At 36.2% G+C, this 24,099-nt stretch overlaps 1 protein-coding gene across 1 annotated transcript in view; it reads right to left on the reverse strand.

Moving 5' to 3' along the window:
- Positions 1 to 24,099, reverse strand: part of USH2A (usherin) — a gene marked incomplete at its 3' end in the record, with an annotated part of 393,893 nt that overhangs the window by 43,042 nt on the left and 326,752 nt on the right. Inside the window, exons 57-60 of the mRNA XM_084283630.1 lie at positions 23,925 to 24,082; positions 16,627 to 16,785; positions 15,255 to 15,417; positions 8,415 to 8,769 (exon numbers count right to left, since the gene is read on the reverse strand). Of these exons, the coding sequence (XP_084139756.1) occupies positions 8,415 to 8,769; positions 15,255 to 15,417; positions 16,627 to 16,785; positions 23,925 to 24,082 (835 nt within the window). The remainder of the gene's footprint in view (positions 1 to 8,414; positions 8,770 to 15,254; positions 15,418 to 16,626; positions 16,786 to 23,924; positions 24,083 to 24,099) is intronic.

Consider the following 24,099-nt stretch of genomic DNA (forward strand, 5'->3'; position numbering starts at 1 on the left):
TCCCTTGAGTCAGCTGGCTTTTTTTTTTTTTTTTTTTTAAGAAAAAGGGGTAGAATTCTGTGTTTATTAAATTTCACAAAGCTTGTAAAAATTACATATGAAGTATAAGCACTGTCACTTCTAGGCCAATTTCAATACAAGACCTTGTCTGTGGACAGGAGTGGGGCAGGGAAGTAGGGTGAGGGTGGGGAGAAGCCTTTTTAATTTTCTGCTGAAGATCTCCTGTATCTGTAGCTGTTGGGCATGACCCTAGGGATTTTAGGAAGCTGCCCTATGACTTTACCAACAAAGAGAGTTATCTTGGAATCGCCTGATATTTCCACATAAGAATGTTGGTTAAGTGTGAATTACAGTCTAGTCAAATCCAGTGAAGGATCTTTAAACACATATCTGATTTGAAAAACAGCTGTACATACTGCCCAGCAAATTTCCTTCTCCATTTTTATTTCCTACTTATATATGAAAAACCATCTGCAGCTTACCAAAACCTTATTTTTAAAGCAGTGTTAGTGCAGTCAAACAGAACATGACACAGAGGGAAGAATATATCCCTTATATTATATCTTCTTATCAAATTATGCTTTAGAAGGTGACAGTTTGTGGGCATGTTCAGTTTACTTTAACTTTACAGATTAAAAAACATCCTACCAGTAGTGTTTTTCTAGTTTTCTAAGCTTGTTCTCACTTTCACAACTCAAATACAAGACATACAGAAACACATTGTAAAGAAAAGCATGAATAGAAAGCACAAATAAAAAGCACCCGTATAGAGAAACAGAATATGGAGCATATATACAATCTCATTTTAGGCATCTATGTTTAGGCTTTGTCATGGAGTCACCTATTCTCTTATCACTGCAGCTGCACAAACTATTTTCACCACTTCCAGACTGCTGCCCAACACCACCTTTCTGTCACAGGTTACCATGTTTTAAATCTGTCCACCTGTATAATCCCATTGCCCTTACTTTCTTCCATTGAGTGGGTTAGGAAAGACCAGCTGATTAATCAGTTTAAAATCAACCACCTTCTTTGGACTGACACATACCACTAGGAGCACAGAAGTATACCAGAAGTAAGCAGTCTAGTGTGAACAGCTGCAGACCACAGGTGGTAAATGCCCATGCCTTAGTTCTGGAGGTTTCACAGTTATGGGGAGGTTCGTGCTCCAAACTACATTAGATGCCTTAAGTCAGACATTGTAAATATCCCTCAGAAGACCTGATTATACACGTTTCACTCAGCAAAAATGACCTGTGGGAGGGGTGAAAACTGGATCCGGCACAAGGAGAAACCCAAGGATAAAATACACCAGCTATTTCCAAATAGGGAACTAATTTCTTTGTAGAAAAAAAAAAAAAATTACCTATTGATCTAGACACTCTGGTCTTGTCAATTGACTTTCTCTGTGGCATAAACTGACTCCAGGAACTTCACAGGCAGATGATGGTATTTGAGCAGTCTAAAGACCACTCTCACTAAAGACCAGCACGTGGCTCCACAGATTCGCTTTGCAGTTCATCATCCACCTGATGCACACAACCCTTGGGAAGTGGGACAGGTTGAACTCCAATCTAATACTAAATGTAGTCACTGAAAAACGTGTTAGTAACTGGAATGACCCAGAAACAGTTCTAAAATTAAGGTTAAATACAACAACAACAACAACAACAACAAAAAGAATATCCCGTATATTATGAAGAAAATGAAGAAACTTTTGATTATTTCTTTGGGAATTGAAGTCTTATTTCACAAAGCAAACTGACAAAGAAAAATTTAGTTGTAACTTAGAGTATGTTTGAAGAAATAGTGAGAAGAACAGAAAAAGATACAAAGACTGTGAAATAGCTATAACTCCTGAAAGAGACTATCTTTTGTTTTTTTATTGTGTTTAAGAAGTACTGGCATGAAAACACAAGATTGGACAAATCAGTGAAAACTGTCATGAGATGTGGAATCTGTCAGCTGTGGATTACTTTCAAAAATCTACTTCAGTTTGGTATTTGAGTCACATTAGTCATAAATCACGTGGACTGTGTGATTAGGTATGGACAAACGCAGTCCTATCAGGTTCTATTTCTGGTCCAACATTTTTTTTCAAAGGGCGAAGTTAGATTAACTTGATGTTGCACAATGAATTAGGGAGAAATTATTGAAGAAAACCTATAATGAAATAAACTTTCTTACTGTAACCTTCACTAATTCCAACCACCAGTCACCCGACAACATATTAAGACCTCACAGATGCCAAATAAACCTTTCCCTACTGCCCCGCATCCTAATTCACAAGGATTCTTTAATTCTTGGCAGAACTCCACCAGGGTCTAAAGTTATGTTTCTGTGGCTGCTGAAAGCATCCAGGGAGTCACTGAAGCAGCTTTGGTTACAGCAATAAATAGAAGTGGCTGGATCTGGAGTCTCTCTCTTCCTCTCTCCCTGTTCTCATCCAGTTCTATTACCATGGTACTTCAAAATCAGTGAAGTTGTGCAACAATCCCTTTCATCCTTTCTGCTCTAATTAGGCAATTCTACATGTCTGTCTTGATAGGTGGGGCTTACTGAAGCACTTAATCAGTTTCTGGAGGGGCATCATAGTGCCAATCCAAATGCTTATTTAAACAGAGCTGTAGTGCCAAAACCAGCATATTCTGCAGCAGCATGGAAACAACAGAATCTGTGAGACACAGATTGCCTCTCACACTTTTTTTTTTTTTTTTTTTTTTTTAATCAGCCTTCAACGTGAAGGAGCACTTGTCCTGTATTCATTCTGCACAAGCTTAACAGACGTTAGTCTAGAGACTAAAGCACAGGAAGCATTTTATATTATTGGGCTTCCTGGCAAATAAAACAATTACAGCAGTTCCAGTACAAGCCCTTCCTGAAACTGTGCTAACGAGGCTCTGAGTCTTAAAAACTGCATTTAAATCAAATGATTCATTTGCAAACCCATCACATATAGCACACACGTGGTAGGTGTGGGTCATTTCATTGAAATTAGAAAGCAAATGTCTCTATACATGAGAGGTCACCAGTTGTTGTAAGTTAAAATCTTTTCCAGTGTTAGGCATAATTAAAATACTCTAACAATGGTTTCAGTAATTTAAACATTGCAGTATTGTTGTAATATTTTTCTAGGCTTCAAGAGTTCACAATTGTTTGGTCCAATCAAATCTGGGAACACTGGAGAAGTTATCACCCATCAAGGTAATTACTTTCAAGTTGAAATAATTACTCCATCAATGTTAATGGTCTTTCAACTTCAATAAAGCACTCACCTGCCGATAATCACAGCTAACCTCTTGCTCTCATGCAATTCCCTCTCTATTTAGCGGGTTATATTACAGCCGTTAGAGTGGTCACTTGTCCTGAACAGCTGCTGAATTTCACTTTGATCGGCTGTGAACCATAAAAAAATTAGTCATCTGTGTATGATTTCCCCCTAACCCAGAAGCCCTTGCATTGCTAAGGATCTGATCTTTTGGCTGTACTAGGGCACTGCTGGAGCAGCCATCTTGTTTCTAGTTGGGGATACTTTCCACTTGCTAACAGCAGCACAGGAGCCTAATTAACTTTTGCCCTCCACTGCCGTTTACAGCTTTCATTCTTTGCTAAGTAGCACATATTCTGAATTTATGGCTTGTGCAGGGATTCCTCCATTTACAGTGCAGTCCACTTTCCAGGTATCTGAAACAGGAATGTATAAAAAGGTTTTACTGGTCTCTCTCTTTGGCATATTTTTCTTGTGCCTGTGGTCTACATTCCCTCTTCTATAAGGAAGTTTTCATGTACAGTCCTGCATATTGAACTTCTGAATAATGCCATATACAAGGAGGTTAATAATCATGTTGTAAGTCACATCCAATGTTGCCAAATGCTGACTGGTCTACTAGAGGATACAAAAATGAAAGATCACACACAGATGTGTTAAGTATTTCTGAATGTGATAAATAGACTTGAGCTAACTCTGGATGCAAGATTGCAGAGATCTGTAAAATCCTGCATAGGGACCTTGTGTATATGGCAGTACTGGCCACTTTTTATTTCCAATATATGTTATATAGAGCTTTACAATAAGCAGTTGTTATTTTCTTATTTTTATTCTGGTTGAACATTTAATATACAAATTATTGTTTGGTTATTAAAGCAAAATCATGCAAGCCAAAGCCTTATTCTCCTACCAAGGCCTCTATTATTATTGCTATTCTGCAATATGTCTACAGATTTGCCTACCAGACATGAAGCATCTGCCAAGAGAAGCTTGGCCACTGTAGTTACATACCACCTCCCCAAATAATGTAAGGTAAGCCAACATATGTTCTCAACTGTTAGCATAGCTACATCCAAAGCAAGGGCTTTGCTGGTGCAGTGTTATCAGCTAAGAGACATATTAATTTTTTACACCCTAAGCTGACTTAGGTATGCCAAAAAAGCCTGGTAGGATAAATTTGGCAGGAGGGCTTCATATTGCAAAACACAATGTGAGTAGATGTGTGGTTCCAGGTAGGCACAGATGTAAGATTATCAAGGAATAAGGTCTGTAATGCACACACTTCTCTCTTGCATCCTGTAACAAGCACACTGTACTTTTCATCACACGCTGCTGAGGCAGGCTTGAAACACAGGCCTTAATTCTACATAACACATTAACACGGAACACAGGCCTTACTTCTACATAACAACAGGGGGCACTGCTGAATGCAGGCAGGGTTTTTCTTTACAACCATCAGCTCCGGATGTTTTTTGCTTTCTCTTGTCCTCCAAGCATTCCAACAGCTCCACATTCTCATATTTTTTTGCTTATCTTTGTGGTTTGTTTGAATTCTCCTGCTCATGGTAAGCAACCAAGTACTTGATACAATTGTCATGGGAGAGACAGCATTACTTATCTGCTATACATCTACCAAGGAAAAGTCCAAACATTTTAACTTCACAGCCATGTTTGACACGCAGCAGTTAAACAGCTCTGATGCTTTGCTGCCATTTGTGGTACTGGCCTTACAGTAAAATCAGCTGTGGGTGCTGCATTGACAAGCTTAAGCCCTATGTTCAGAAGAGGGAAACATCATCTTTGACAATCTAGTCATTTTCTGCAGTGTTCTGTAAACGAGAACTTACTGTCAATCCATTGCCCTGTAAACACATCTGTCTTACATTAGTGTTGTCAACAAGGCCCTAAATATCATTCTCCCTTTAAAGGGTTAAAATGTATCAGGAAGTCACTATGGAAGCAGCTTGCACTATAACCAGTCTTGACTTGACTTCATTCTGCAAATAAACCAGAATGTCAGTTTAACTTGCTGTCACATACCATCCATCACTACACTCCTGGCCAAGCAAGCTAGGAAGATGGGTGACACCACTCTTTAACTGCAAACCAGCAAAATGGCTCATGTGTACATCATCTGCTGCTTACGCTGCAGGGAGATCCTCCTTCGTATGAGTGGCAGCCACTTTTACTCTCAGAATGAAGTTCTCATTTTTATCTCCATAGGCAGTGCAGAATTTCAAGGGATTGGTGATTACCTTACGGTACTGGACAGCCATAACTTCAACATGTTAATTCAAGTACAGATTAATTAACCTTCAATGGAGAGTGAATAGCTACATTTTGGGAAGGTAGACTGGGTAAGTCTGTCAAATGGTTTGAAAACCCAGAAGATGCTTCTCATTTGGCTTTTGAAATGGATGGAAAAGAAGCTGCTACATTATAACAGTCTGCAGTGGCAATTGCAAGCCCTTAATTTGTATCCTGCAGTGCCACCAGGATTGTATTTATACTTTGGATTTTGGGCAAGCATTATGTGCTGTGGCAGGCAACTGGGCTGCAACCAATGAGAGCAAGGGTGGGATCGGCTACTGTGATTCTAGCACTGCTTTTTCTCTGGAATAATCTAATGGGATAAGAATGGAGTCTAACAGATTAAATAAAGGACCGAACTCATTGCTCACTTAATACTTTAAGTCTTGCTTGTAACATGCAAGCTTGTGTGAGAGAATGACTAATGGCATATCCCACGAGGGAGCTCCAATAGAGATGCTTTAGGAGATTAAATGATTTAGCTTAGTACCCCTGAAAGCTATATTTTAAAGGGGCAGAAGTTTAATCATTGGAATGCTAGTTCCTTCAATAAAATTACATTTTAATTAAAGTGTCTCATTCACAAAGCTACAGTTAAGGGTATATCAGCAATTTTATGATAAAACTCTATTTTAAAGGGACTATAACTTTGAAACTTGCTGTCCAGGTTTTCTCTTGTTAGGATAATTGACCTGACCTCCAGAAGATATCTTTGATAACAGAACTCCATGCACTCTATGTCAATAACTTTGATTCAAAGCTTTAGCTGTTCCGTTAGGTTCAGAAGAGGAAGGATTCAGATCTCAGCTCCTTGTTGTAAAATAGGCAACAACTCTATTGAGTTAGTGTAGTTGCAACAGCTTAAAGTGAGTGCAACTGATGGAAGATCTTTGCAGAAAGATTTCTCCCCAAATGGTAATATCATGTTTAAAAATAAAAGAGCGCAGCAAAAACTAATAATCGATAAACAGTCATGACAAAGGAGAGTACGAAAAACATGCAAGTCAGCTTCAGTGCAGCATTAGTAGAACAAACATGCATATGCTGCCAGAATGACATTTTGAGTCAGGATAGTGTTTGGGGAAAATAAAGGATTTTGGAGTCAGGAAAATACTATTTCAGTAAATAATAGCTTGTTAATTTGAAAGGCCTTTAACTGATGCTGTTAAAGAAACACACTGTGGCAACATTATTTAAAAGGCCATTCTGGTAGGTTTTATTACCCACAACACAACCATCTTGGACATTTTCTGTTTTTGTTGGCATGCTTAGAAGGTATTGCAATGCATGACTAGCCAGGTCAATTCTGATGCTCAGCAACACACTGCATGCTGCTGAAGCAGAGTATTAGTAGAAGCCCTGTCATTTAAAATTTTAGGTGTTCCATCACTGTTATGGTTGTGCTTTTTTTTTTTTTTTTTTTTTTGAAACAAGTTAAAGGAGCAAAATACAACCATCCTACTGAAATTCAATACCTTTAGAATTCCAATCTACTTTAAAAGTTAGCATACCATATAACAGAAATACAATTTTCGGCTTTCAGAAGCCAAAAGTACATATTTCTATCATTCAGTTCAGAACCTGTTTTTTGTTTGTTTGTTTGTTTGTTTTTTTTTTATTATTATTATTATTACTATTAATATATCTTTAGCCATCCACCCAAGAAGCTAGACACTAAACTGTTTTGGAACTGTATGACCACAAAAGTACATAAGATTCCTGAGTTGGAAACTTTGCCCATGTTTTAATGTCAAGATTTGTCTAAGGAAGTTACTTCAAGGTTACTATACTGGGTATTCCAGAGTATGTCCTTTAGGATCCTACATGAATAACAAACATAATACTGTTTAGTATTCTTAATTGGTTAGTTAGGAATTTAGAGGAGTTCCAGAATTATCCAATGTTAACATGGCCTATGAATTTCATTTAGACAAAATTCTAGGTTTATGGAGTTGAGGTGGCACTGCTATGGAAACCCAACCTTATTACAACCAGCTGAAACACTTTCTAAAAACTGTTTTCGGGAGGCTGCCAAATCCAGTAGCTATCCTCATATATAGCACTGCAGTTCTATTTCTTCTCTATATGCTGTCTTTGTAGAAGGGCTAGTATGTAACATATAGATGGGAGGAGTAGTGGTAAGTGCACTAACTACAACCACTTCTGTCACTGATTTGCATCATGTTAGTCAGTTCACGGAACCACCTGCCCTGTCTATTCATCCACATACTGAATAGGAATGTTATATTTATGGATGGTCATGTTCATAAAGTCTTTTGAAGGTAAAGGTATCTTAACAGTGCAAAGTAATGTTTTATTGTATGTAAGTGTAATGAAAGTAAAAGTAGATCTGCTTATATTACTAATGAATTATGAGGGGAATTTTTACAAAAGTGTATTCATGCAAATGCTTTGCATTTATGAACTATTTAATTACTAATGAATTCATTCAATTTATGAATCCAACTGAATTACAAAACTAGTATTAGATGCAAGAAGAGCAGATTTTGCTCTTCTTTGTGCAGATTCCGTGAAACTATTTTGACAATCAGACAAAGTATTCTCAGAGCAAGGCAGACAAAATTAAATGCATGCATTCCTCAAGACATGGCCTATTTATGTTTTTGAGCAATTGACTTGCATTTACCAAGGAATAGATATTAATGTGAAATGTTTCAGTCTTCACTGGGCTAAATCCAAAATTTAAACCAAAAACCTACTTAGCAATTGGGAAAACCCACTTTTTAAATCCATGTTAAATGAGATTTTAAAAATACCACAGAGATCAAAGCCGCATAAAAACAACCAAAACCTGGTTTTGTTGTATAGTTCTTACCATCACAGTTAGTGCAGTAACAGCTGGGATGCTCAATGTTGGATCACTGTGCTTTTCTTGATAGACTACTCGATACAGAGATATAACACCATTCGGAGAAACAGGCTGGGTCCAGTTCAAATGCACTGAGTATGGACTTGTTGCTTGTGCTTCAGGGGCTCCCATGCCCCATGGGGAAGCCTCCAGAGTTCGGGTTGAGGTCCACAGGCTGTCTACTGACCCCACAGCATTTTGGGCTCTAATACGATACTCGTAGAGAGTAAAAGGCTGTAGAGCATCAGATGCATCAACAAATTCCAAAGCTCCCTCAGTCCAAATGAACAAAAGCAACTCTTCCTGACTGCCCACAGGACGTCTGAAATGAAATCAAAAGCAATCAAACAGTCACATGGTAATGGGTCCTGGAGATCTAAGTTCAGCTTGTAACTCCCAAAAGTACAGAACATATTTCTATACATTACACACACATGAGGTATTACCTATAAGTCATTTTGCCTAAAATGTATTTCCGTGAACCCATGTCAGTTGCTTGAGTAGTGAAGAAGAGATTTTCAGGCAAATATTTAATCATTATTCATCCAGAATACGATAAAACACTGCAAACAGGTGTGCTGTCACACTCCGTAGTATCAGATTTACAATATAATACCACATTGTTCTTTCAGGATAGAACACATCAGGTATTTCAAATTTCAAAATTTAGAACATGAAATTTGAAGCACATTTTAAGTTGTTAAAATAATGACTTAAATTGCAATATGGCTGCAAGTTTTCAACATTTCTGAAAATCAAGCTATTTATGGAGATACTCATCTGAGGATCCCTCATTTACAGAAAATTAGCACAAATGTGAAAGAAAAACGTTACCTAGTGAACAAGGGATAAATAGAATAACATGGCCTCAAAACAAAGGCTGCGCACTTTTTTATTCTAGTTTCCTCACAATAAGCATCCCATTTGTTCTTGCAAATAGAATAAGTAATCCCTTGTGCATAAACTCAGCAGAATTTGCAGCTATACCAGAAAAACTCATTAAAATATCACAAGGAGTGCTTTTTATAATAAACTGTGTATTTTTTCCAGTGTTTTTTTTGTTTCAAAAACACAAACTTATACAAAAATACAAGCTTAGATATATAAAGACAATTCATTGTGTAGGCTTTTGGCACATATAGATTTTTATTTTAATATTTATACTTACTTTTTCTTTATGTATATACATGTATGTATACATACACACACACATACGTGTGTGTGTGTATGTAGCATCCATTCCTACTACATCTGCTTGTTTAGGACCTATTCTGAGTATCAGAGGAGATTACAGATGAGCCTCACCCCCTTTCTAATGTGGCCCCTTCTAATATATAATTTACAACAGATGTAAAAGGGAAAGCACTCATCTTCAAAACAGAGTTATCAAATCAATTCTTTCACTTGGCATAAAAATGTTTGTGTGAAATTAAGTTGGTTACATTTAAACACTGTGATAAATCTCGGTGACAGTTGTGCTTTACTGCACATGAATTTAAGTATTTTCCCTACTCTTCACAAGAACCTTGGCCTTTGCAGAACGTAAAAGCACTTTCACCCTCCTTGCCAACAACAAAAAACAAATTACATTATCTGCCACTTTTATTGCAAGTAGGGCAAATTCACAGAAGTAAAATTAGTTTGTCTGACTACCAGGTGTCATCATCACTACACACACAGAGAAGATGAAGAACATTTTTTTGGCAAGAGAAAATCTGCATTTTGCAGAATTATTTTGGTTTTTATTTTGTTAGATCAATCCCAGTATTACTTGAAAAATACAAAAATGCATATTTTTATTTAAATGGACAATCTTAGCTTCTTTGTAATAAAACATACTCAGGTACATAAGGCAAACATAAAGAATATAAAGAATAAATGTGTGTACACAGCTGTTTATTCATCCTTTGTGTGTATACATAAGTAAGGCGTGTATGAGCACATTATTTTCTTACATGAAATGAAAGAACTTTTGCCAAACTCTGAGATAAGCAGGCTATACGGGTACTGTGTATTTTAAATCGTTAATGCATTATTGAAAATACAAGTGTTTTGAGGTAAAATGTCTCTAGAGTGGTAAACCAGGCAAATTATAAGATACTGTCGTGGTTTAACCCGGCTGGCAACTAAATACCACGCAGCCGTTCGCTCACCCTCCCCCCTCCCTCTCTGGGACGGGGGAGAGAAATGGAAAGTGAAGCCCGTGAGTTGAGATAAAGACAGTTTAATAAGACAGGAAAATAATAATAACAAAATAATAATAACAATAATAATAATAATGTTACAATGGTGATAATAGGAAAGTAATAATAATATGTACAAACAAGTGATGCACAATGCAATTGCTCACCACCCGCTGACCGATGCCCAGCCTAACCCCGAGCAGTCCGGCCCCCTCCCCCCGGCTAGCCACCCCTATATATTGTTTAGCATGACGTCAGATAGTATGGAATACCCCTTTGGCTAGTTTGGGTCACCTGTCCTGGGTCTGTCCCCTCCCAGCTCTTACTGCACCCCCAGCCTGCCTGTTGGCAGGACAGAGCAAAAGGCTGAGATGTCCTTGGCTTGGTATAAGCACTGCTCTGCAACAATTAAAACATCGGGGTGTTATCAGCACTCTTCTCATCCTAAGCCAAAACACAGCATTCCACCAGCTACTAGGAAGAAAATTAATTCTGTTCTAACTGAAACCAGGACATCTATGTTGATACTGAGAACTGGTTGGCAGAACTGGGTGAATAATGGCACATAGAACTGGAAGGAAACATTCTCAAGCAATTCTCTCTTGCAACACAATGAAATAGATGTCTAGACATGTGGAGATACAAAATCTCCTCTTGATCCTCAAATTCCATCAGATATTTTTAGTACCAGCCCTCTGCAGAACTATTGCTTGGATCTTGTTCAATGACTTAGCGCAAGGCATACAATTCCGAAAGATGAATCGCTACTATGCCTTTTTAATGCACCTAAATACATAGTCTTCTCCCTGTGTGCTCAGAAACATGCCTAAAGATCTCTGCTGATAAGTGAATAGAGAGTATATTATAGCACAATACAGTTCCATGTAATATCTGTCTTGTCTGGCGAAGCACTGACACTTAAATGAATACATACATTTATGTTTTATAAATTCTACAAATTCTGTGATAAACAGTTTTTTCACACTGAAAGATCAAATATGCTACCAACAGTAAGCTCATCCACAGGCAAAGCTGTACAATGTAGTCTGGTTAAGTATTTAGATCTTATTACTGCTGAATATTTAATGAATGAAACTTATGGTTAGGTAAATGGTTCCATCTGTGGTGCTAAAAAACAGAGTATCTTCGTGTATGAATAAACTTTGAACAGAAGTGGTTGAACAGTCTGTAATCATTTCAATCGTCTTAAGATTTAAGATTCAACTGCTCATTTAACTGGAAGTGTTTCTTATGTACAATGAGCTGCAAAGGAGAATAACATTTCCAAGAGCTGGAAGCTGTCTCTTAATCTGCATAGTCTGATTTGCTGCTTACATTCATTTTGAAGATGCTCAGATACAGTTATTTTTATAAGGGCAAACTCTCCCTGCCCCACAGCCAATTGGAGCCAGATGAAACAAAGAGGAGAACATAATCTTCTTTGTGACAGATGACTATAGAGCTGTATGCAGAGGACTACAACACTAACTGCAACTCTTACCCCTCAGTTTCCTTATGTGGAGGAAGACTCAGTGAATCCCTGAGGTCTTAGAGGTCAACTTCTCCATATGTTTATCTTTCAACATGAACACAAAAGTAATGGTTTTTGTGGTGTCTGCTATTCCTAGGGTAAAACATTCTGAAATGATTTCGCGGGGAAACAATGCAGCACCAGCAATGTACCCCCTTCACCTCCACCCTCTCCCCCAGCTTCATATCCAACTAAACAAAGCAAGCTTCACTTGCCATTTGTTTACAACACCAATCTATACACACATCTATACTATGTGATTTGCATATTTTTCTCTTTCCTTTTTTTTTTCTCCCTATTTACAAGCATTGCTATAAAAAATGTACCAAAGGAAATTGAGACTACTGCATATAACATGCTAAGCTAGATTAGGTATTACATCAATTACAGGTATAAATAAAATCCTTCATGAGTTCTCATACCTATTGACATATCCATCCATAAGGATTTTTATATTAAACCATCTACTAATACATGTATGTGTGCCTTGGAAGCTGACTTTGGTGTAGTTCATGGTAATGGTATAAGGGTAAGCAATTAAGTCATCATAAAGAATCAATCTAGAAGCCTCTGCACTGCAAGTCAGAACAGTTAACAGCCATGGAGACATCTCCTGTGTCTTAAATTGCCTGTTGATTTTTTTCTGCTACATTTTCACCATCAGGATCGCTCAGCTAATGAGCTACATTACAATCTCACATACTTGTACTAAATAACATAATCTTGCTGAGCATGATGTAGACACTGGCAAAAATTCAGACTCCCTTAAGCCAGATATGAACCCAAATCCTTATAATTTTACTGGAAATATTAGGAGTCATCTTGTGCATCTTATACAGTGCATACTGGTCATCAATAGAGAGCAGTTCCATTAGCTGATGTGAAGTACATGTATATCTTATTAAAATACAGCAAGAAATATATTATCTATTTCCATAATATTATTTTTCCAGGGTAGCAATTTCTCTGTCACAAGGATGTTATGTAATGATGAATGGAAAGAGAAGTAGATTAGGTGATTGTCTCATGAACCACATCTTTTCTCATTCACAATCTCTTCTAAGTTGTGATCTTTTATGGAAAAGTTTAAAAACCTCAGATCTGTGTTTATTATTGTTATATGAATCAAAAATAAAATGTCACCATCTTTTCTATCATTAACTAAGATTTTAATTTTTAGTTTCTGACAAAATGTCTGTGAATTTGCCAGTGTTTTTATTAATTTGAGTAGCAAGAACGAGTCCTGACATTTTAATGCAAGGATCTACACCCACGCTAGCTCCCCAAACATTCTAGGTTTTGAGTCAAATGAATTTATTTTCTAAGTGATTCAGTAAGGAAAAGGCACATGATGAAGAAGAAATTACATGCCATAACCTCCCATGGAAATACTGCAGTTTTGCTGCTACAACAATGCAAGGCTATGTGTGGCTACAAAATGAAAAAGAACTATGTTCTTACATCCCATTTCTGATTTTTTTGCAGCTATCTGAGAAAGATTTGATATTGTTGTTGTCTAAGCACATTTAAACTTCAGCTGAAATAACTGCCAAGTGATTCATGCCTATGTAGGTGAATATAACGATTGTATCTGGAGCCCCAGTGCGCCATTTTCATTTCACTTTAAATAAAAAACAAAATGTATCTATGTCAGTCAGTGCCCTTCTGCTGTACTCAGAGGTATCAAACAGGCTACAATTATGATTGTGAAGTGATTGTGTCACATTGGAGGAAGGTTTATTGCTTTTGAGTCTGCTAGGCAGTAACACATTCTGTTTCATATTACTCTTTATATCATTGTTTGGCTGTGACTAGAATAATCAAATGCCATCAAATGCTGTCAAATTCAATTTACAGTATTTTTCATTGAAGCAGGCTTTCTGCATTATATTTCCTGTTTTCCTGTTCTATGGCTGCCATGGAATAGCAGCAGTAATCATCAGCTTTATTTACAAAACCAACAGAGTGAAGACATGTCTTAGGCTATAATGTACACTTTATTTCTCTTTATAAAGGAGAAGAACTTGGTATTTTTTGATGAGACAATTAAAAAGAGAAAGAAAAGGGTATTTCAAAAAAGTAGGAATTTTTAGAGACTACCGTGCTTAATGCAAAAGTGAATTTATATTAATTATCACTGCTGATTCAAAATGTAATTTGTTTCCCTGTCTTCTCAGTCAGAGCTCTAACATAATAATATGTCCCAAATTCTGTGTGGGAGGCCAGATTCAGCCCAGCATGTGTTTGCTACAAGTTTATAGTTGGAAAAAAAAAAAGAAAAAAAAAAAAGAAAATTTAGAGTTTAAATCCTTTTCTAACACGTGGCTTGAGTTTTATGTCCTCTGACTTTCTGAAGCTATTCAAGAAGCTATTCATATACCCTTCAGCAAGCTTTTAAAGAATCAATGGGCACAGTAGATGTCAGTGCTCTGCTACTTTGATACTTCCCTAAACACAAATACCTTTACAGAAAAATCTTCACACAGAGTTTATGAAGCCCTCTAAGGGAGTGAGGATGTGTCAAGTCAACCACCTAGACAGGGCAGCTGAGTTCAAACACCAAGGAACATAAATAGCTATAATTTAATTGGAAGATTTTATAGAATGAAACTGTACTATAATCACACTCCAGATTACTTACTCATAGACAGGTACATAATTCCTCTTAGAAAACCGTTTTGTGTTAGGAACTCAGAAATCACTTCAGAGTTTGAAAATCTCAACAATAGTGAATTACTCCTACTTCCTTTCCAAATTTCTCAATTGCCCATCAGAGAGGACTGAAGAAGGTACCTAGTCATCTATGCAAACACCCACAATGAGCATTTATCTTTCAATTATTGCCTGTTCCTTTGATTTTGAAAAAAAGTGTATTTTCACCTTTTTTCTGTTACTGTAGAATAAGATTCTTGTCTCAGGTCTCATTCTCAATTTGTCTATCCCTACATCAGCATCTTGCCATAGCATTTGAAAAGCAAGAAACAAGACAAACTTTACCATATACTTCTACATTTTTTCACCTTCTAATATTCAAGGAATAAAGAAATTAACAGTTTAATATGGCTACAGAATTTGAGGTGATAAAGCACTCACCTGTGAATAAAGTAGTTAGTAATGATGCCATTTGGTGTCTTAGGTGGTGCCCATTTCACTTCTATGAGTGCAGATCCCATTGCTTTAACAATAGGTGGGCTCAATCCGCTAGGAGGTGCTTCAGCAGTTCTTGAGTATGTGCGACCACCCACTCCACACCCACCTGCAAAAAGAGAAGTTTGTTTAGAAATAAGTGTTTCTTCCTTGACCAAAAAAAAAAAAAAAAAAAAAAAGTAATTTTAAAAATTGAAAGCACAAGAAAATAATGGAAATGAAAAAAAAATAATAAGAAAATAATACAAAGCACGAGTAAATAATGGAAATATTCCAAATGGAATATTCAAAGGCTACATTTACTGGATGAAACAATCAAAGGAAGTGAAAACCAAGAGAACACTTTGAACACTTCATGGTTTGAAGAGAACACTTCATGATTTGTAATAAAACAAAACAGAAAACATATTAAAATATTCACTGGTTAGGGAATCTTTTCCATGGTAAATTATTTAAATGTCCTTTCAAGCTGTCTGTCTAATCACAACTATTATACTGTCCTCACAAAACTCTTTGGGATCTCATAACGGTATTTACAATGTGCAACAATGTCTGTAGGCCAGTAAGTTATATATTAGTACAAGAGGCTTAAAATAATAAAAATTTTGGATAAATTTGAGAAGGAGCCAATTTGGATTTCACTGACATGCTAGGATGACAGTGACAGAATTGGCTTTTTTCATCCATCCATTCTTTGAGATGGAATTCAGGACTGAGAATTTCTAGAGTAAGCTACCAGAAATAACAGATAGTACAGTGAAAGCTGATGAATGTCAAGTCAAGAAGCTCCCAATGAAATGGTGCCTCATTTATTTATTAAAGACTCATTTAAATAAGTGCAACTCCATCAGTGACTTCCTTATAACTTTCACCAGTGCAGGTGAGAACAGAATTGGTTTTAACGTATTAGTTTAGAAAGATTTCAGATTTTGAGAATTTCTACTAAGTTTAAGGAATTTTTTAATCTTTGGGCTCTGCTCTAGTGTCTGTGATTAGTATTTCTTCCAGGTGAACAGCTACAGAATCCATTTTGTTCTGTATGCATATTTTCAATAATTGTTATGCTATTGCGAATAGCTTTTAATAAAAAGGTACATATTACCTAAAATACATTTTTAAAATCTCCATTTAAAATATTCATGATATAACATGGAGAAATATTTAATGCTTCATTCAGTGCTAGGCTTTCTTTTCACTAGGTAAACATTTCACTCTGATGTAGAAATACTATTTTATCTGTTTTCATGAGTTGAATCTATTTTGCAAATCTCCATTTCTTTCCAGTCATGGAGGTGAGTCTTTGAAAAAAAACTCTTACCATTCTGGCATGCTTGCAGTCTTATCTCATACAGGGTATAGGGATCTAGGCCATCCACAAAAGCAAAATGCTCCTGACCTGCTGGCTTCACTAGCAGAGCGGGGCTGCTTGCATTTAGTAAGATGTTGTATTCCAAAGGCGTACTGACAGCAAATATCCCTGTTGTGAAACAGAGAAGAACCAGTGATTATCCGAAATACTAACAACAGTGCACAACAACTTCAAAGAGACATTCATCATATGCAATTTTACATGTAAGCCCCTCTGGAGGTTTTGCCTACTGTCTCTTTTGGAAACTAAAGCCATTTAAATATAAACTGGAAAAGATCCACCTGCAGATTGTAACTGGAAGACAGACATTACAGTTCTTAGTTAAAAATCAAAATTCAATTCAGTCAATGCAAGTGTTGCAATTGCTACTTCTGGGAAGAGGAGTGACCTTATAATTGGGAATCAGGCAGCTTTTATTTCCTTATTTTGAAGAGCTAACAGCTACTAAGCACCACTTTTGGAGTGTAGAGTCATATGATCAAAGTGAATTGCCTCCATTTGGCAAATTATCCCTTGTTAGCCCAGCAGCAGTAACTGAGTGTAGGTGCTTAGCCTTTTCTACTAGAAAAGTACAGTACACTAACCAACAAACATTGGTTACAACATCATTTCATCTGATATAAAACAAACTATTAGTTTTTATTTTTTGTTGAAGAGAAATTAAACTGATTTTTACTATCTTGTTCAAATTCAAACATTTTTCTACTCTATTCATCTTCCCATGCTGTCAATTCTTTGTTTTCCAGTTCTGTTGAGAAGATGAAAAATTTAATATTTCAAGAGAACACACTAAGCCATACACCATCACTTCAGAATGACTGGCAGAAGTTCCTGGATCTTTTTGTGTTTCTTTCCACATCGCTTCTCAATGTTTTTTGTTTGTTTGTTTGTTTGTTTTCCTTTGTTTGTTTTGTTTGGTTTGGTTTGGTTTTTCTTGTTTGTTTGGCTAGTGGTTGTTTTCAAAGGGTGCAGAGAGAAGAGCTACATTAGGCTGCAGCTCTCTCTATCTCTGTATCCTTGGATTCCAGACCCATCAATATTCACAGTCAGAAAGCCTCCAGCTACTATCTAAATGAGACTCTTTTCCTTACTGGTGTCTTTGGGTGAAAGAAGAATCCAGGGTACATGAACAAAATATAACAGCAATTATTTTCCAGTAATTAGGACATGGGCTTTTCATTGTCTCTCTACTACTGTTCTACACAGACAGCAGTGGTTTCATAAAACCAAGAGAATAACCAATGAAGAGTTTGTCAGTTAAGTGTATTTCCTTCATTCTGCAGTCACTTAAGGCATAGCCCTAAGTAAAAACAAAGTACAAGAAGACATAGACAAGGTACCTTTCTGAAATGAGTCAAGATGCATCTGATTAGCAAGAGCACGTTGTTCTTTCAACACAATACCTACTTTGGATGTCACAGAGATTTCTTTGTGACTGCACCAAGAACCAGATGCCTTTAAGCAGTTCTGAGACTCATCCAGATCTCGAGAAACTTTGTTTGTTAATTTGGAAAACAAGTCCCTTCTTTCTTGTAATTGTGGCTTTGGTGCATTTCTGATAAAGAATATTTGTTGATACTATCACCCTGAAGCTAATAATGCATTTTTTTCCACTGTTATGAATATGCACATTAAAAAAAATATACAGGAAATTGGAAAGATTTCAAATTTCCTCATGGTATTATAAACAGATGTACTTTGGAAGATCAGAAAAATCTTTGAAATACCAAGTTTTTACAATTCTCAAAAGAAAAGTGGGACATAAATATCCCAAAGAAATATGAATATGCTACTTCACTAGGTGCTAGACAAATGAAATGCTGTTATACTAAAAAAATGAAAAAATAGCCCTGCACTGGAGGCATGGCTTCAAGCTTATTCAACAGCTCAGTTTTTGTGAAGAAGGTGCTGATATTAACCACTGAAGGAGGTGAAGGGAGACAACAGATAAAATACCAATGTTTTTTTTTTTTTTTTTCCTCAGTGTAAAGTTTCAAAGAAAAAATAATTAAGAACAGAATAACAGAAATACAGCTTTTTAAGTTGTGCAGGATACTACAAAGGAAAACTGAGAGGTGATCTTGAAGTATAGTAGATGGCTCCTGCAAGAAATATTTTTTTTTTTTGCTGAGGTAAGGTAAGGTAGTCTTCTTCTCCAGTCCTTATGACAAACCAGGTATTTCAGCAAGAAACGTCTACTAACTTATGAAGTGACACATAATTCATGTAATTCTTTTTTTTTTTTTTTTTGCATCTGATAAGTGCATTTATTCTAGGCAAAATCACCAGAAACCTTAAAAATTTGAACTATTCAGAATACCTGAGTTCCCAAGGAAGCTTAAGTACAAGCAAGGACAGCTGAATCCAGATGTCAATATGAAGCAAATGATACCTGTTTCAACATAACTCTGTCCAACATTCAGTCTATATCTCAGCAGAAATGCTAAAACAAAAATCCATAACCTTAATCTCCTCCTCCTAAAGGCAGAAAATGTTTAATGAATGATACCAGTAATAAATATGGTCAGCAGAAAAAGTATTCTGAGGAAGTGAACAGGAAACTGTAAATAAAACTACATGAAAAATTCTAATATTTTTCCACAATTTGATTAAATTAATTCAATGCCAAGATCAAAGGATCACTTTATAATCTGTAAAAATGAAGAAATCCACCCATGCAACACAGAAACGTGTCAAAAAAAACTTTTTATATTCCAGAATAGCCTTTAGCATCTGGAGCCAGTCTGAAACGACTACCTTGTGTGCTCTGATGACTGAAAGAAATGAAATGGTCATATTTGTTCAAGTCAGCTGGGAAACCACACGACTTGGTTAGTTCCAGAGTTCATAAATTTATGTCAGAATAAAGGGAACCGTAAAAGCACAAGTGAACCAATTTACCCTAAGTGCAAATGGCAGTTTTGTTATTTGGTGTCAAAGTTACCATGAGCACAATGACAACCTGCCATAACACATTTTCATGTTCACTAAAGAACAAGGATTTAGTTGGTTAATATTCCCAGCAATGCTCTTTTTCATAATTTACAACAACTAGATGCTGATAGGTTATTTAACATTTATGAAGTTAAGATGTAATCAGAAAAACCCTGATTATCTTTACAAATAAAAAAGTTAAATTATTCCACTTTTTTTCTCTGTGACTTCATTTCACAGCAGGTGCACACTCTGCAATGGGACAAGTCAATCAAACTAAACCTTTTTTTTTTTTTTTTTTTTGTGGGCATATTTGGATAATGTTCAATGGACAATTCTGTGCAAAAACTCTGCAAATTTGGTTTAACTGCTCTGTGTACTTCAAAACTAATGGAGCTCATAAAATTGCATCTGAAGCACAAGTTGCCAAATTTAGGGAGAAAAGCCACTGCCTGTTTTACCGACTGGTCACCAAAAATCTCTTTGAAGTCAATTGATGAAAACTGTTTAATATGATGTGAAACTCCATCACAATTCAAGCAAAATGGCTGAATTGTTTCAGTTAAAGTCAACAAATAATAAAAATAAGAATGATAATTCTATTAAAAAAAAAAAAAAAGCAGGAGAATAAAGTCTAAAGTAATATTTTATTTTTTAATCTCAGACAATAAAAACATGTATTTGGCTTTCTGATTTTAAATATTAAAAATAAACTTTATGTATCCAGGTATCATTCTGGTTGTAACAATTGTTCCCAATAAGACTCTGAAGACAGTAGCAGATGGAGATGCTGATTACTTTCAAGATGCAGAACTTCGAAAAATTTGGCTTACAATGATGTGGTGTGTACACTATATATGAGAGAACTGAAAAGAGGAAATGTTACATTGCCCTAGCAGAAGTCAGCACAATTTGTTAGACCATCTTCTGAAATAAACAAGAAAACAGGTTAGCTGGGGAAGCTAAGAGACAAAGATAAGACACAAATGTTATTCAAATACCAAATTTGATCAAAATAGAAATCCAGACATGTTACACAACCTTTACTCTAAGCGCTAAAGCAAACCCAGAGATGGATGAAGTTGATTATTAAAACATGATGTAAGAAGGAATTTTAATCCAGGTGATCATTAACATATGAAGCAAGTAATGTAGAAGCAGAGGACAGAATCTTATTTCTTTTGAGCATGTTCTGTTTTTGTGTTGCTGCCAGCAACTGAGTATATGCAAGAGAATCAGGACCCCAGTGAGGACCAATGGGGTTGTCAATGAGTTGAAATGCAGGACAGCTACCTACCTACCTACCTACCTATCAATAACATTTATGGATATACCTTGGGAGAATTACTATTTTTTCCCATTCAGCTTTTCTGCTTCTATTCATGGCACTAATAGTTCCACAGTAATTGTAACATATCCTTCGGTAACGTATCAGTGAAATGTACCATACCTTTGAGGTCTGTTCACTGAGGCAATGCAACACAAGATAATGGGATGCCCATTTCATAAAATAAAGTCCTGTTTTCCATAGTGAGTGAGGTGTGTCAAATATTTTTTTTTTCTGAATCCATCACTTTAGCCACTACTTGGCTACCTTGCTATTTAGTTAAGTCAGGAGTTGTCAAATGACACATATCTGTAAAGTTATAAGATTTAGATAGATCACAGATTTTGAAACATTATAATGAAAGCAATCAAAAAGGAAGGTCTGCATAATACGATACCATTAATTAATACTGAGGGTGAATATTTGATCTAAATTTATTACAGCAGATAAGTAGATAGAATGCCAAAGCATCCCTGATATCCAGAGACAGGAAGACATTATGACCAACCACCCTCTCATCAAAACTTGGCTAATATAAAGCACTTTTTTCAGGAAGACTATCAATTAAAACACCCCTCTTGTCAAGGAATGAACGACAATCCATATAATAAAAGCTGCATTCTGGGTTTTAAATGGAAATATGTATTATTTCAATATACCATGTTGGATTCACATGCAGAAAAAAAAATAGAGAAAAGGTTACTATATCACACAGTGACATGTGAATTCCAGCAAGCTGGGGATATACGGGCCTCAGAGGTCTGCATGCACAGAACCTGTTAACGGGCTGTATCTCATACCAGAACATCAGAACCTCCAAAATAAACCTCCACCTGCATGCCCCAAAGTCTTCCTATTGTGAAAAAAAAAAAACACCACCACCAAGAGTGCAAAGGTCTCAGAAAGAACATGAAGCAGGATTATGAACAGTCAGGAACTAATTTCTAGCATACAGTGTTTATTTTAGTATCATGAAGTAACATTTCTCTGCTCTTAATATTCCCCATCCCTGTATGAAAGATCAGCTAGAGGCCCTGGAGCTCTGTGATAAAAACAACAACATTTTTTCCTTTCCTGTTTATCCTGTCAGGGGCACTGCATAAAGAATCCCTTATCCAAACTTAAAGGCTTAAAATAATAGACACCACAACACAGTGAGAGAGGAAGGGACTGAGTCACCAAATATCCACAAAAGTAAGATAAGCTTTCAGGATGCATCCCAGTACCTGGAAAGAGGGACATGTACTTTCACCTGACTGAGGAGAGCAATTCCTACAGCTGTGTGAATATATCAAACCCTCATCCTCTACAGTAGACTCATAAGATCCAATATCTTCTTCAACCCTCTGATCTTGTGGTTTCAGAAATACAGAAACCTTTGTACACACCGTCTTCATTGCAATATTACCAAATGTACTACACAAAGCCCAATTCTCCTTACATGTTTGTAACCTGCTACGAGTAACAGGAATTTGAGCAGCTGGGAAAGAAAAGGTCCAGAACAAGGACAACTTTTTCTGTGAAATGCCCCACTCAACAAAAGCCTATTCTTTTCCAGTATATTCCTGTGTTTTAAATCTATTTATAATGTGGCTGAATACTTTGTATCTTAAATTATATTTATTATCAAAACTATAATACAGCATGACTCACTTTCCAATAAAACCAACTGTAGCTTATATGCCATTCGAATTCACCTGCCTTCTGCTGGGTTCTAAATCCTTCCAGGCAGTAGGGAGAAAAGTTTAATTTAAGATTTTAATCTTTTTCATATATTATATCATTTCTATAATGGATTTTGTGCTTCTGAAAACTAAAAGATTGACAGCTCAGGGTATTATAGATTTATTAATCATTGCTTAAATGGGTAGGGTGAACACTGCTAAGCACTACCACAATACTTGCGATCCAACACTGAAGGCAAAACACCTTTACTAGGTCACTTTATTTTTAATGCCAATTGATGCTACTGTGACTGCTCTGAAAAGTACAAACATCTTAAATAATTAGGAAGAGGTGACATCAAAACTTCCTTGAGTTCACTGATAAAACATATATTATTGCTATTGCAATATGCAAACATCTGAAGTGTCTAAAAAACCTGACCTCAGTATAACTGAAAAAAACTAATATCTTGGAAAACACCTTGCTGGAGATGAACTACACAAGACAGAAAACTTTTCACTTACATTGCTCTCATTGTTCCACAATAACTATACCATATAATTTTTATCATATCAGCAAACCATAGCAGTCACTTAAGCTGTGATCTACATTAACAAAATGGAACACATTTTCTAACATAAAAAGATAATATTATTCAAATATTCCTTCTTAGCCTACCTCTGCAGCAGGCCAAGACAACCCGGTAATGTTCAGGAGCAGAGGAACAAGAGCTGAAAAATTTTGGGGCATTTCCTGACCTACAATACTGCAAGGTAATATGCCCACATAACACTAAGGTGCTGTGGTGAATAAAACTTATTCTATCAGGTCAAAGCTAGCATGGGATCTCTGTACTATACTCTTAAACCGTTTTTTTAAAGGAGTTCAAAATTGATTTGTGCAGGACAACTGGACTTTTTAGTTGCCAGCATAGTTATCAAGACATCATCAGCCCAAAAGTTTGATAGGTCTCCCTCTCTGTAACTCAGTTTGGTTGGAACAGAAGGGGAAACTCATTTTCAGTGTAATTGTTTTTTTTCCCTTACTACTTGTGCTCAGTAATAGTTTACAAGATCAAATTAATGCATGGATTTTTGATTAGCTAATCCTCACAATACCCATGTCAAGTATATAGGTCAACATTATTAAAATAATGTCTCTGAGAAACAGCAGCTTTAGATACTAGTTATTTAAATAACACCAACACTAAAACCAAATACAAAGAATAAAAAAATTGAATGATTCAGCTGCTTGCCTTAATATACTATTTTTTCTATCCTTTCATTCTGCTACAAAGCACTACATAGAAATATGTTTTTACCTGGTGTATCCCAAGCTAAAAACATAGAATATGCATCAATTACTGTTACATTATATGGGACATGAATTTTCTCTGGTGTTCCTACTGGTGTTTGTATAACGTATTTATCACTAGTGTTGCTGCCGCCCCAGGTGCTGGCTTCCAGCTGGTAAACATATCTGCACAAACACAAAAA

The sequence above is a fragment of the Netta rufina genome, assembly GCF_964035555.1.
Source record: "Netta rufina genome assembly, chromosome: 3".
In the NCBI taxonomy this organism is placed as follows: Eukaryota; Metazoa; Chordata; class Aves; order Anseriformes; family Anatidae; genus Netta; species Netta rufina.